Source organism: Benincasa hispida, chromosome 9 (assembly GCF_027475165.1).
Source record: "Benincasa hispida cultivar pf3 chromosome 9, pf3_genome.v1.1, whole genome shotgun sequence".
In the NCBI taxonomy this organism is placed as follows: domain Eukaryota; kingdom Viridiplantae; phylum Streptophyta; class Magnoliopsida; order Cucurbitales; family Cucurbitaceae; genus Benincasa; species Benincasa hispida.
In genome coordinates, this window is record NC_143486.1 from 85,901,179 (window position 1) to 85,917,025 (window position 15,847).

Here is a 15,847-nt window from a genome sequence, read left to right on the forward strand (position 1 = left end):
AAATTTTGATTTCAAAAACCATTTTGATTTATAAAACTAAAAAATAATTTTCTAAAATTAATTTAAAATATTAATTAATTTAATATTAAATATTAAATTAATTTTTTGCACAATAACCATCTTCATATACTTAAATCATATTTAAATATATATTCTCCTATTCCGTCTAATTTGAACGTTTTAAATTAATTTCTCAAGCTGCTCTAAAGCTTAACCATTTACGAGCTAGTAGGAGGACCTCATAGACCTATAGATCATGGACTCCAACGATTCGAGATTAATCGACTAAACTCATTAGTCCAATCTAACTCCCATTCGTTAATTAATGGAACACTCCACTATAGCCCATAGTTGAAATCCCCTCACTCTAGATATATTATGTCCATTTAATAACCATAATCAGTAAGTTGATCCTTCACAAGTTGTTCGTAATCACAGCTAGGTCAGTTGATCCTTCACAAGTTGTTCGTAATCACAGCTAGGTCAAAATTACCGTTTTACCCCTGTGAATACATATTGTTCCTTAAGTTCTTACTGACCCTCAAATGAATAATTCTGATTCATAATCTTTATGAATCAAATCCTTTCTCTATCATGAGAAGGCGGGGCCCTGATTATTCAAGATTCGGAATCAGTACTTTAGAGAACAATCTATCTACTAACCCTAAATAGGGTAGGAGTGAATTTCATCTTGCAAGGCGTCTCCAGCTATTCATACAGTATTATCCCAAAATGGGAAGCTTATTGAGCAGTGCTGTTGAACTACTCTCACCGTTTGTAGATCAAAGAATAATCCCAAATAAACAGGAATTCATAGCCAACTCAAGATTAAGATTGGGTTAACCTAGGTTATTTGATAAATGAAATAGTCAGTTTTAACAATCGAAAAGTGACTATTTTCATGGTCCAGTCTATATGCAAACTCATTGCATAGGATGCCTCCACTCACATGTCTCAATATGAACGATTTGTGGATCACATCGTTTGTAGCACTTTACAACTTCTTGTAACAATTACAAAGTGGGTCGCATCCAATAGTGTTATCGGGATGACATACCAAAATTCATCCATATACTTATTAGACCATTTAGGCTATATACTGTCAAGTTGATCCTATTTATGTCACTACATAAAGTTACAGTACTCAGACTATAGCCAAGGATACGTTTATTGGATTTTCATAATAAGATGCTAATTCAACAAGATTGATAAATAGAATGTTTAACACGAACTGAGAGTTCTAAGACATTCCCAACAGTCAATACTAGATCTGTCGCCCATAACCATTCCGCTTTGCTGCTTGTCACTCCTTTTGTCGAACCTCTACCAAATCTACATCTATCTATTGTCGATTAGAATCCCTCATTGGTACCTGCCTTCCCTCTGCCGCTGGTAACAGATCCACCATCATGGATCTTCATTGCTCATTGTTGAGAAAATACCCGAAATTTGATGTGAAGGGTGTGGGATCCCGTCTTCACGCACGTAAAGGTCCTCTAAAACAAGCATCTTTTATCTGTAGGAAAACAGAAAGAGCTTAAAAAGAGAAAGAATGGGAGAAAGGGGGAAAGAAAGACGGAAAATCGAAAGGTAAGAGAGAAGGAAGTAAAATAAACTAAATAAAAAGGGGAATACGTTTTTTTAGATTGCCATCGTCGTCTCTTTCGGTTGCCTGCCTTTTCAAATTTAGTATTTTTTTTTTCTTTCGATTTCATATATTCAAAGGCTATAAAAAGACCTTTTTCTTGTAGTGTTAGTTCAAGTGTATCAAGTGTGTATCAGATGTATCAATTGTGTATCAAATGTGTCACATGTATCAGATGTATCACGTGTATAAAGTATGTATTGGGTGTATCAGTTATATTCGTACATTTTCTATATTTTCTGTTTTAAATTATGGGTTGAACTTCTTTTTTTTGCTATTTTTGCAAAACTAAAAAGTCTGGTTACGGACCTAATATTAAGAACTTAAATTGTTCATTTCATAGCTAGTCCATATACATAATATATGAATACAAGGATGAAGAATATTTATATATGAGTACACACTACATAGGTAGCACTAGCACTCAATTATATGTTGCAACCATTTGATTCCATAATTGAATTTCAAGCCCACCCTCACATTTTGTATGTTTTTTTTATTACAATAGGATAAGAGAGAATCAAATCACTAACCTTTTAATTGTTAACATATAATATATATCAAGTTATGTTTACTTTAACTTTTTCTCGATACACGTTAGTCTACATAAAAATATGACTCGATTTATACTATTTTAAATTTTAGCTATATAAATTAACTTCATAAAAACATTACCATAACATTAATAATTAGAAAAGTGAATGGGATTGAGCTAAAGATGCCTTGCAAGGTTAGAGAGCCACTCGAGTCAATCTTTGTCGTCCCCTCCCCTAGGATCTTGGAAGTTAAATTAGACGTTTGGTTTTAAGATTATAATAGCGGTAGTATCAGTTTGGAGGACTCAAATAGATCTCCTATATGCATCGGGTTTAAAAGAAGATATTCAAATTGACTGATCAAATAGTTGGAGCTGTGAATGTGGGTTTTCATTAATGTATTTTCACTCTTGTGATATGGCGAGCAAATTTGTGTTGGGAATGTAATCAAAGTCTTACATTGGTTAAATAAAGAGATTATCATGGATATAAAAGTGAAGACAATTATCTTCAATGGTAATGAGACCTTTTGAGGTGATACAAAAAATAAAGTCACGCGGGTTTATGTCAAATATGAACAATATCATACTCTTGTTTGTGTGAAAGACAATGAAGACTCTTTTTTTTTTTTTTTTTTGGCACTTCTTCGAATTGGATTTCTTTCTTCTTCTTTTTTTGGCAATGAGAACTTTAGGTGTTTTTATTGTAGTGGTTGACCGTTATATCGAAAATGTGAATCTCCCACCTATCCCTTGTTCGCTACTTTCTTTGAAAATATTTTTTTTGTCCAATCCACCAATTTTCTTATTCCTAGCTATAAAACACGTACAATACACATAACTAAATATCATGAAATTTCAGTAACAAACTAATATAAATTTTATTAAATCTATATAATAAATATCTTACATAAAAATTAAAAATAATAAAATAGTTAATAGCCAATACCATATATATATGGAAAAGTACAAAATTAGGAAAGAAAAGTTAAAAAATATCAAAAAAAAAACTCTAAATAGTACAAATAAAATGGTTTTTTTAATTATAGATGAGTATGAGTATAATTTATACTTAAATTTAAAAAGAAAAAGGCATACATACTTAATGGGAAGGATATAATGGATATTTAATTTTTTTTAAAAAATGACAAAATGGAGAGCGAAAGATTCCCCAAAACAGAGAGAAATAGAGATAATTGGTAAACTTTTTTTAATTATTTATCTTAAATATTTTTTAGTTTTAAAGTATAATGCAGAAAGACGATAAATAAAGCACAAAATGTACCAATCCTTGTTTCTTTTCTGTTCTTCCAAAATGAACTATTTGGCCTTGGCCCCATCCATAGCGAGTCTCCATGACCTTATTAAAAAGAATAATATAATAACAATTAAGTTAATTTTAAATAATAACTTAAAATTGAAATTTCTAGATTATATTAATACTCCACTTGGTACAATCCTAACAAAAATCATATTCATCAAAATCTAATAGTGAGTATTGATTTTGTCACTCAAATTCGATATTAATTTTTTTAAAAAAAATGAAAAACTTCCAAACTTCGAGGATTGGTTGTTTTGATTCCATTCATTTATTACGTTTGAAGAATCTTCAATCCGAAAAATGAGTTTCGTCACAAATTCTTTTCCTCAATTTCGTCGTTGCTCAAAGTCTGCCGTTGATCCTCCTTCCCATTCTCTAACAACCGCGGCGTTCCCGGAGCCTTTTCTACCTCCGTCGCCGCCGCCATCTCAATCTGAGAAACCCTAATGGCGCCGATTAATCTCTCCGGCAACTCATCCTCCGTCACTGCTTCCACCACAAATCCCATGTCGATCGTAACGGAATCTACGTAATGCAATGTCAATCGCAAAATCGCGCTCGCCAAAGCCGAGCTTCCGATGTCCACGTCGATCTCAAAGTAATTTGAACCTCTGTGATAACTACACGTTAATGATTTTCCGAGCAAACAGGCGCTGTAATTTCCGACGGTTTTCTTCACAATCCACGGTCCTTTTTCGATCCGGTTCACGATCTTGAAGCGCTGGTTTCTGAAGGAATCATCGCCATGAATAAACCGGTGGAGAAGAGAACCGGCCGGGATCGGATCTTCCGCAGCGAAATAGATCACGGCGCTGTATTGATCCTTGTTAGGGATTTGAAGATTAACGGCGAAAACAAAGCTCTTCGACGATTTTCCTGCGGATTGTGCTTTACGGAGAGATGAAGAGACGCGATTGTCTTCACGCGCCATAACGTTTTCAAGTTTAGAAGTGGATTTCAGCCAGTCCATACCGGCGGGGAAAAGCAAGTAATCGCCAGCGGGAGATTTCTGATGTTTCGTGAAATACTCTGTGGAACGGACGGAGAAAAGGTCGCCGGGGGGTGAAGCCCAGCCGTTGGTTCCGGTTTGAAGATCGACGTGGCGTAAGGATCCGCCATTGATGGATTCGGAGATCCAATCGTCGGCGGAGGAGAGTTCTGTCCGGTGGTTCTGAGAAACGGGAAGCATTTTGTTTTAATAGAAATGGGTGAAATGGATTTTGTTGTGAAGAGGAAAAGGCAAAATAGGAGAAACGAAGGAAGCCTTGGCTTCAAGCAAAAAACGGGATTCTGATTTTCTTTTCTTTCTTTCTTTTTCCATTTTTTTTTTTTTTTTTTTAAATATCCCTCGGCTTTTTATCTCCATTTTTCCTTTATTTATTTATTTATTTATTATTTTTGTTTTTATTTAATTATGATGGATTATTTTACTTAGTAATTGTAGGTAGATTAGAGCTGTAATTAAGAGTTGGATAGCCAAAGTAATGTAGTATTTATGGGAAATTAAATGTGATTTGAACAGCTCTTGCTAATTTACAAATTGGTCAAGTTTAGAAGCATTAGCTTTAACCCTCCACACAAGAAAAAGAAAAAAATAGAAAAGAAAAGAAAGAAACAAAGTTATAAGGTTTCAAATCGTTCTTTATTTATAATACTATATATGAAAAAGAAAAATCGTTTAAACCTAATTTAAGTGATTATCTAATGTATTTAACTTGTTCAAGAAGTTATAATTTTTTTAAGTTAAATCAGTACCACTTAGCTAAATTCTCTTTGATCAAGAGATTATAATTTTAATGTAAAAATAAATAAATAAAATGCTACATTCTTAAAAAATTAAATTGTTAATATTAACTCCCATTAAATATTTTGTAAAAATGTTGCCATAATTGTTTTTATTTGAAAGATCTTAGAAAACACTTTTCCTTTCTATACTTTCATAAAAGTAGCAATTAAGCCTTTAAACTTTGATTTGTAAATATTCAAATCAAATATTTTTATTCTGGTAACAATTTAATTTTCATCATGAAAAATCAAATCACAATCATGCCAATCTTTTTGAGAAAATTGCAACTTATACCCTAATGTATGGGGATAATTTTAATTACACTCTCAAATTTTTAATTGTAAAAATTGAACTATCAAACTTGTGCAAGTGTCGAAATTAGATTTTGTCAAGTCCATGTATCTTCTTACCGAAATGAAATTGGTTTAGTGGTATTGGCATGACTTCTGTTCCAAGAGGTCAGATGTTTAATCTCCCTCTTATTTCCAATTTCCCTTCATCCCATATCAGTACTTGTTGTTCATTCATGATTTTTATATTAAACATAGTTTGAGTACTTATTTTTTACATCTTTAAATGTTTGAAGTTCTATTTTTTACAACTAAAAGTTTAATGGTGTAATTGTTACCATCATCATAATTTATGGGTTTTTTTTTTTTTTTTTTTTTTTTTTTTGCAATTTTCCCATTTTTTATGAGGTAAGATCTCATTCTTGTACAAACCAATTTATCAATGATCCCATCAAAAATTAATAGTGCATTTTCACATAATCTAAATCAAGACAAATTTTGAATGCATACTAAATTGTTACAAAATTGAATATGTGTGGATTTCTTTGGCTTAACTTTCTAAGTGCAAGTTTATAACTTTCTAGGAATAATACGCATATCTTAAATACTTAAAAAGTTAATCCAAACAGATGTTAAATCATTACAAATTAAAATTAAAATTTAAGAACAAAAAATGTTTTCTGACTTTAATTTTATTTTCAAAGTAATGCATGACATGATCTTGTTCATTGTCTTTTGCTTGTTAAATTTGAGATGCCAATGAATGTTGGAAATTTATGCGAGATATAAATAAGTGCGGAATAAACTAAATTATATCTCAAACTCCCACTTCATATATTAGAATCAAATAAGTAATTAATCATAAAATTGTAAATAAAATTGTAAATAAAAAGGATGGAAAAAGAGAACGAGACCAAAATATATTGGTTCACTCTAAATTCAGGACTCCGTCCAGTTTTCTACAATTGGAGGTTCTACTATGATGGAGATTGTAAAATACCCAATACTCATGTTACAAATCTCTCCAACAAGCACTATTTGAATACACAAATCGGTAACTTAGTATAAATAATATGAGAAACCTTCAACCTAAACAAAAAATAATATTTTCTGTATTTTTTCTTTTCTCACTGCCACACTAAAATGAGACACTGGAATCCTTCGGGTGTATTTTGTTCTCTTCATCGGGAAGAAGACCCCACGACCACCTTCAGTGCAATCTTTTCTTAATATATAAATACATATATGTGTGTTTCTGCCAACTAATGGGCCAAGCCCATGAACCTTCAAGAAAAAATAAGGATTTTTATATAAGAAGTTGGCCATATATTTTCATAAATATTTTAAATTTGATTTTTTATTTTTAGACAGATTTACCCTTTTTATATTTATTTATATTTTTTCCTTATTTTCGAAGCTATTTAATGATAGAGAGAAAATACATTTATTATAAAGAGAAAAAATGTATTTAATATAACTTTTCTCATTTATCAATTGGAGAGAGAAAATTCGTTTATTTTAATTTTTTCTATTTCTTAATTTGAAAAAAATGTATTTAATAAAGTTTTATTTTCTATTTACGTTGGTTTTCAAATATCTATTTATATGATTTTTTTTAACGGATTAATGGTTATTTTAAATATACCTCAAAACATTGTTAGATATTTTAAAATATCTAACCAATATATGAAATATACTACAATTTATAAATTAGAGATTGACTCGGTGTTTGACATAAATCACAATATAAACCAATATGTAAAATATACACAGTATATATCATAAATTTCATTTACACCCGTATATATATCATAATACAATAAGTCTAAATAAAAAATACTTGTTTATATTAAATAAAGGAATACATATACCACAGTATATATCAAATTTCTTACAAAAGTTAAAAAAAAGTACATATATATCACAGTATATATTAAAAAAATGATAAAAATGAAGTCCATCTTCATATGGGAGCTTATAATACATAATTCTCCATCTTCATCTCTTCTCCTTCCTCAGCCATAGCCACCATAGATCTCTCTCCCATCGTCGTCGATCGGATTTGCTCACCCTATCATGTTGTCGATTGAATCTACTCAATCCGTCACCATCGATTCGTCCAACGCCGTCCGCACCATCAATTCATCCTAAGCCATTTGTGTAATCTCGTGTCAAACCATCAATTCGCCCCACACCGTCATCTACCTCCTACAACTCACATTGCCAAAAGGAGAAAAAAGAGGGAAGAGGAAGAAATGGTTGTGAATTATGAGGGGAGAATATATAAAATATATTATTGAGAAGAAAGAATATATGTATGAAAGAGAGAGAATATGTATGGGAGAGAGAATAAATATATATATAAAATGTAGGTGAGAACTTTAAATATTCAAGTGATATAGTGAAAATAGGAGGACCAATCATTTTTTTTAAAAAAAAATAAACGTTCAAGAAGACCTCCAATTTTATCTTCCACCGACTCATTTTCTTCTTTACAAAAACACCTCCAATTTTAACCAATCAAAAACCATCTTACTCACCTCTATAATTACCCAATTAAATTATTTCTTATGGCTTAAGTAAAAATGAAGAAATGGGCTTTTGGAATTTGGGTTTTGTCTCCATTTTTCTAACAATGAATGCAATATCTATTAAATTATGATTTAGTAATATCGTTTATCATTGTTATCATGAAATATGGCATTGAGAATTAATAGTTGAGTGAATATATTTATACAACTTTAGGTTGGCAACCCTATTGTAAGCTAAGGATATAAAAACTAAAATTCCACGAAATCTAAATATACAATCAATCCTAAGGGAATTCTTACGTATTTAATGTGAACTTTGTCGATTTGGACCGAAATTAATCCTCTAAATAATTACTTGTATTATTATGTATTTTATTTTCCACTTACACAATGGCCACAATTTGCATTTTCATTCCTTGAATAAACAAATCATAGAACTTAAGAACGTGAATATTAAATAAATCATAAGCAGTTAATTATATAACTAATATGCAACCAATCCAAAGACATCCTTGTGTTAATTACTATGAATCCATTAACATTCAACATAAACTTGAATTATAAAAAGTTTAAATCATTAAACTCTAGTCGAAACAATATTTAATGGGCAAACCTAACTTAATGTAATTGGTCAAGACATTAATGCATCTACTATCTAGCATGTTTGAAACCCCACCTACACATCATTGATTAAAAACATAAATAAATAAATTCTCACCTCCAATATTGATTTGATTTTGTATTCCTAAAAAGCTCGATTGGATCAACATTTGATAAGAATTTTATCATTGACATTCGTAAAAACAATGCTTAAAGCATAAAATTGATAATCCAATGGTATGGATATACTTGTGTAGTATTGAATGGATGCTACTCATCCACTGAACTTAAAATAACCACTTTGATTCAATTGCCTATTGCAGGTTTTGGGGCCATCAATAAGTCAGCTAATGAAAATTAAAGCCACAACAGAGAGAATCAACCCAGAGGCTTGGAATTACAAAAATTTGATTATATATAGCTAACACAAAGCAAAAGATTACATGTTAAAAGTCATTTAAGGCCTTAGTTTGGTAGGTAACCATTTGATTTTTTGTTTTTGATATTTGTGTAGAAGAAAGAAAAGTCCAAGAAGCATACTCCCAAATTTACACTTGTGGTGGGGGCTCGTTGTTGGGAGGTTGCGGTGTTGCTGGTAGCGCCTCTTGAAAGTACGACTGATGCAAATGATTGGGTACCATGGGCCCATGAAGGTAAGCAGTCGGGAAGTTGAAGTATTCATGGTTGCATTCAGTTAGTTGTTGTTGGTTCTGGCGAATGGAGAAAATGTTGCGTTGTATATTGACACCATTGCCTGGCGCAGAACATCATTGCTAGCGTGCAACTCCGCAAGCGATTGGTGGAAGGAGGAAAGTTCATGGGAGAGGAGGCCTCGCATCTTATCGACTGTAGCAACTAGGGATGTGATGGATGAGTGATGGGGGAAGATGCCTTCGATGTCTCACCAACGTCGTTTTGGGGCTGATTTGAGGGGTCATCAGCACGAGACAAGGTACGCGATAAAGAATGGGTTGGTGATTGTTGGCTGGATGAAGTTGCTGGTGATGGGGGATCCGAGTCTGTGATGAGGAGGAGATTTGTAAGAGTTTCAGGGAGAAGGGAAGGAGGGATAATGGGGTTGGGAGGGAGGATGACCAAAGGTGAAGGCTAATCAATGGGCTCATCAGGTTGATTGCAATAAGAGCAACCCTACACAACTTCCTTCCCTTTGTCATTTCTGCGCTGCCTTTTAGGTTGAGGAGGTTGCAACGCATTCAAATCAATGTTGGGTCGTTTTGGTGGAGGTTATGGGCAGTGTGGCGAATCTTTCAACAAAATCCTTAGAATCTTAATGTTGATCAGGTCGTGGACCTCTGCCATGGGCTCGTCTTCAATACCATAGCCCACTGAAGGGCGTAGACTGGAGACTGTCCACGGGAAGAAGAATTGTCCTCGAATCCTACCAACATAGCCCCTTATCTACCTTGCAATCAATTTTCCAACATCGATAAGAATGTCGCGCACAATACAATATGCGGCCATAACTCTATCCCTTGAGATGGTTTTATCGTGTGTTGTCGGGAGGAGTCTCTTCTTCACTAGATAAACCCAAAGGCACGCTTCAGGCAGCAAACGATTGGAGGCAAGTGTTAAAATGCCGGCCAGGGAGACGGTCCATGTGGTGCCCGATTGCGCCAATATTTTCAAAGCATCCTCCAAATGCTCATCTTCTGGCTTATCGATCAACATGTTGCCTGGTGCCTCTGGAAAGTCTTTTAACTTGTAAAGTTGGTGGCACCTTTTGAAAGTACAACGACTGATGCAAATGATTGGGTACCATGGACCCATGAAGGTAAGCAGTCAGGAAGTTGAAGTATTCATGGTTGTGTTCAACTAGTTGTCGTCGGTTCTGGCGAATGGAGAAAATGTTGCGTTGTATATTGATCATTGCCTGGCGCAGCACATCATTGCTAGCGTGCAACTCCGCAAGCGATTGGCGGGAGGAAAGCTCATGGGAGAGGAGGCCTCACATCTCATCGACTACAGCAACTAGGGATGCGATGGATGAGTGATGGAGGGAAGATGCCTTCGATGTCTCACCAGCATCGTTTTGGGGCTGATTTGAAGGGTCAGCACCCAAATCGTGTAGGTCATCAACACGAGGTAAGGTACACGGTGAAGAATGGGTTGGTGATTGTAGGCTGGATGAAGTTGTTGGTGATGGGGGATCCGAGTTTGGGATGAGGAGGAGATTTGTAAGAGTTTCAGGAAGAGGGGATAGAGGGATAATGGGGTTGGGAGGGAGGATGACCAAAGGTGAAGGCTATTCAATGGGCTCATCAAGTTGATTGCATTCAGAGCAGCCGTGCACAACTTCCTTCCCTTTGTCATTTCTGCACTACCTTTTCGAGGTTGCAACGCATTCAAATCAATGTTGGGTCGTTTTGGGCAGTGTGGCGAATCTTTCAACAAAATCCTTAGAATCTTTATGTTGATCAATTCGGGGACCTCCGGCATGGGGTCGTCTTCAATACCATAGCCCATTGAAAGGCATAGACTGGAGACTGTCCACAGGAAGAAGAATTGTCCTCGAATCCTACCAATATAGCCCCTTATCTATCTTGCAATCAATCTTCCAACATCGATGGGAATGTTGCACGCAATACAATATGCGGCCATGACTCTATCCCTTGAGATGGTTTTATCATGCGTTGTCGGGAGGAGTCTCTTCTTCACCAGATAAACCCAAAGGCGCGCTTCAGGCAGCAAACAGTTAGAGGCAAGTGTTCAAATACCGGTCAGGGAGACGCTCTATGTGGTGCCCGGTTGTGCCAATATTCTCAAAGCATCTTCCAAATGCTCGTCTTCGGGCTTATCAATCAACATGTTGTCTGGTGCCTTTGGAAAGTCTTTTAACTTGTAAAATTAGTTGATATCCTAGACGCTGAACGATACGACCCTCCCGTCGACGATTACCGCATCCTTCGTTTCGTGTAGGCTGCCTTGGTAGAAGGCCCTCACTACCTTTGGAATGACTATAGATGGAATGACTTGAATTGGGTCGAATTTTGGACCCGAGCAATTTTAAATACTCAACCCAATCCAATTTAAGATTCAAAGCCCAATCGGTCATCCAGCCGAATTTATCGATCGTGGTCTACGTTTTACCACCTTTTAAGTTGATAAGCTCATTACTGTGATCAAATGATCAAATAGAGGACACGTGACATTTTGTGATTGGACGAAATTTCTTCTCCAACACCCAAACTTTCCCCTAATATTTTAAATCAACCAACAAGTTATGTAACAAATTTTGCAATAACAACAAAGTACAACAACCAATTTAAAGGTTTTAAAATATATAGAATTACTAAAGCCTAACGAATCAAAATAGCAAGATGATAAAAATTTATTTTTGTCCATATAAATCAGATGGTTTTCTCATTATGCCCTCATCATAGATGCTAAGCAAAAAGTGCAATATCCACCGCATAGGTCCATATCATAGACAGACTTCACCATAGGATGCAACGCTGAAAAAATAGACCAACGGTATATGTCTAATGGATCAATTTATTAAAATTTCAAACAAAATTCTACCAGATATATGATTAACTTAGCCAATTCTAAGAAGTATGGACACTTTAATTTAGCTAGCGTGTCCATATCCGATAGGATTAGCAACGGGACAGAGCGATACCAGAGATGCACTCTCCATCTCCGTCCCCACGGGGATTTTTAATCCTCATCCCCACCCCATTCTCCGTCTTAAGGAATATGGGTCTTAAGGAATCGGGGTTTAGGTTGGAGAATCTTCGTTCAGAAATCGAGTCTTCGCGAGAAAAAATTCTTCGTCTATTATTTTTTATTTTTAATTATTTTTATTTAAAATCAATAATTTTTTGTATTTATATTGAAAGGATACTTTTTAGGTAACATGTTGGTATTATTATTATTTTATTTATTTAAATTAATAATAAAAATATTTTAATATTTCTTTATTTTAAAATTTAATAAGAAGTTAAAAATTAATTATATTATGAAATGAAATAAAAAAAAGTAAAATAAGAAAAAAAAAACAAGAAAAAAACAAAAACAAAATCAGGAGCTTTAAAGCTAAGCTACTGTTATATGTATATATGTATATATATGTATGTATGTATTAAAAAAATTATTCGGGGTGGGGATACCCTCCCCATCCTCGCCCCGTCCCTACTAGTCCCGATTTGACCCCACCTTCTATCGGGGCGGGTACTCACGGGAATTTTTGCCAACATTAGTGTCCAACACTTGGATACTTCAACACTTATTGAACACGTATCGGATACTTGAAAGTGCAATACATGTGTTAGACACTAGTTGTACAAATTCAAAACAGGATCAATATTTGATAGACATGTATCAAAGACTTCTTACATATACTAAGTCAACACATGTATGACAAAAATAAGAAAATTTGAGAGTGAAACACATCAAACTAATCTTTTAAGCATAGAAATAAATAAACTCACCGACTTTGAATTTCCTTCTAGGTTAAAAATGATATATATTTTAATAAAAATGTCTTTGTCGTGTTCTTGTCCTAAATTTTTAAAAAATAGTGTCTTTGTGTCGGTGTCGTATCTTATTTATGTCTCGTATCCGTATCCGTACTTCTTAGAGTCAATCCAAAGAATCAGATGGATATGGAAATTAAAAATGGATCCTAACAAGACATTTAAGATACTGAAAGAAAACTAGAATAGAATAAGCAAGCCATAACAAGAAGATTGGTATTCGTTTTCTTACCATCCCTACAAGAAACAACACTTAATCGATGTTTTAAAGAGTGCTTCAATTAAATTATTTTGAATATTTTATTGCTTCTGTGAGTTTTTATAAAGCCTATATGAATTCTCCTACTGGCCAACTATAAACTCTACATCAGATACTTCTGGAAAGGGAAACCAACAAAGCATTGATCCTCTATACGGTCGAATATACCGATATGTAGTACACACTAATCTATTGAATGTAACAGCAACAGAGAAATATGAACTGATATTCATTTACGTACTAGGAAACATATTCAAGCTAGAACACTATGACAAAAGAGCCAATAGCAGAGGGTATATCATATCTAAGAGCTCTAAGGCAACCTTGTGCTTCTTGGGCAAAAATAAGCGAATATTCAGATGAATTGGCATTATTTCAAAACGTTAAATCACCACTCGACTCAAAAGGTTAAGTTGATTGATTACGGTAAATTTTTAATACTTCAATATTCTCCTCACTTGTGAATTTGGAAATTTGTATAATGTCCTAACAAGTGGAAAACGATATTAATTGGGAAGGAAGTGACATCAGAGAGAAACACAAAACATCCTCCTTTGATACTATGTTAAACAACCACCCAATCTAAAAGCTTAAGCTAATGAATTACGAGAAATTTAATTATATCAATACACCAACCACTAGAAGGAACCTGAGAAATGCTAGATGTGCGAGTGAGAGAGAACTATGTGCGTCAATGGGATCTATTAGTTACATTCCAGCTTCAGTTTTACAATTCCCTTGAAATTGAATAGTTAATTATAATCATTCATTGAATATCGCAACCTTTATTTACGATTATGAGTTTCTAACATTGCTCCTACAGATGCACACTGTGTTCGCTGTCACTTTACTGTAGGCTATTGACAACTAGAAATTGAAGAAACGGTTTGATATCTCTACAAAACCATGGCGAAAAGCTAGAGAATCAGCTATAAGTAAACTGATCAATCAGATCAAATGATGAACACTTGAACAGAGGAGGCAACCTAATTCGATCGACATTAAAGAAAGGATCTGTTATATATCATTCTCAACTATTAGGTACAGTAACCAGTAATAAAAATGGTACCAAACACGTTTTTCTATTAGCAATGTAGCTACGAGCTTCAGAAACATTCAACGAATTAGGGTTCCACTAACCTTCTTATTTTCCGTCAAGTAAATCAAACTGTTCTTCAATGTGCTTTCCTCCTTTGAGGCCTGTTATCCGTTGCTAATCTGTAAATCCAGTAGACCTAAAACAAAAACTCCAAGATCAAATGATGAATTTCACACTTCAAGCGGCCGTGTAATAGAATGGAAAAGTGGAGGTTGAAGTTGAGATTTAAGTACCAAAGCGAGAACATGTGCGGCAATTAGAATAACAACGATAAAAGGGACGACATCGAGAATCCACGGCCTTGAATCAACCTGTTGCTGGTTCGCCATTGTAGAAGGAGATCGATCACGATTACGATACCTCCTGGCTTGCAAACGAAAAGTTCATATTCACTTGATTTGCTTGCCAGAAAGAGAAAGTAAAGCTAGTGAGAAATGAAAATTGGAGCTGTAATGAACAGACCGTGGTGAAGAAGATGCAAGGTGGATTTGGATCTTCGTTAATGGAGTCCGATCGGCCCGAGCAAAGGCCACATGTTGTCTATGCGATAATCCACGGTCGAAGAAGCTCCATTGAAACCATGGATTTGGACGCCCTCGTGTGGCCCAAGCAAAAAGCAATTTCGGCCTGATTCATTTACCGTCAATATTGATTAGTGATTTTTACAATAAACATCCCCACATATTTCAAATATGTCATTTTTTTTAAGAAACGTTTTTAGTATTGCTTTTGGACAAGTTTACCCTTTTTATTCTTTTTATTCCCCATTTTTATATATACTAATAAAAAATCACGTGATAGTGTTAGTTGAAAATTCATTTTTTCAATTGTGGATCATGTCAATTTATCCTTACAAAGTATTTTATTAACCACGAACTTGACTAAAAAATCATTTTCATAATTATTTAATTTAAAAGATGTTAATTATTTTTAAATTATTTGTGTGTATGTTATTTGTTGCTATTAATGAAATCCTAATTTTAAAATTATATCATAGTTTGTTCATGAATAAAAAAAATAATGTAATTTTTAAAATCAAATGGCTCAATCACTCTAATATATTAGAATATAGTCATTCACTATATAAAGATGATATTGGACATACTAAAAAAATGACTATTGGGCTAGTTATTACTATTATTATTTTAATTTCAAATATTTTTTTAACTAAATTTTTTGTAGGTTTTATATGTTAAAAATATACCCAAAAAATTAAGATCTCGTTTGGTAACTATTTGGATTTTTGTTTTTGAAAATTAAGTCTGTTTTATTCACATTAACTTTC

General features: G+C 33.9%; 2 protein-coding genes across 5 annotated transcripts; both read right to left on the minus strand.

Moving 5' to 3' along the window:
* Positions 1 to 3,573: 3,573 nt before the first annotated feature.
* LOC120086846 (protein ENHANCED DISEASE RESISTANCE 2-like) lies at positions 3,574 to 4,981 on the minus strand. The gene has a single exon (XM_039043659.2). The coding sequence runs from the start codon at positions 4,688 to 4,690 to the stop codon at positions 3,812 to 3,814; it is 879 nt and encodes a 292-aa protein (XP_038899587.1). The 5' UTR covers positions 4,691 to 4,981; the 3' UTR covers positions 3,574 to 3,811.
* A 2,373-nt stretch (positions 4,982 to 7,354) lies between these two features.
* Positions 7,355 to 15,206, minus strand: LOC120085991 (uncharacterized). 4 transcript variants are annotated; one of them, XM_090317531.1, is made up of 4 exons: positions 15,025 to 15,206; positions 14,796 to 14,925; positions 14,604 to 14,698; positions 7,355 to 7,785 (listed from the first exon to the last, which is right to left on the minus strand). In XM_090317531.1, the coding sequence occupies exons 2-3, from the start codon at positions 14,889 to 14,891 to the stop codon at positions 14,639 to 14,641; spliced, it is 156 nt and encodes a 51-aa protein (XP_090173657.1). In that variant the 5' UTR covers positions 14,892 to 14,925; positions 15,025 to 15,206; the 3' UTR covers positions 7,355 to 7,785; positions 14,604 to 14,638. The 4 variants fall into 4 exon arrangements, with proteins under 4 accessions (XP_090173657.1, XP_090173658.1, XP_090173660.1 ...); XM_090317532.1 differs by having other exon boundaries at positions 14,796 to 14,929; positions 15,025 to 15,196; XM_090317534.1 differs by lacking the exon at positions 7,355 to 7,785 and adding an exon at positions 11,892 to 12,181.
* Between the last annotated feature and the right edge of the window lie 641 nt (positions 15,207 to 15,847).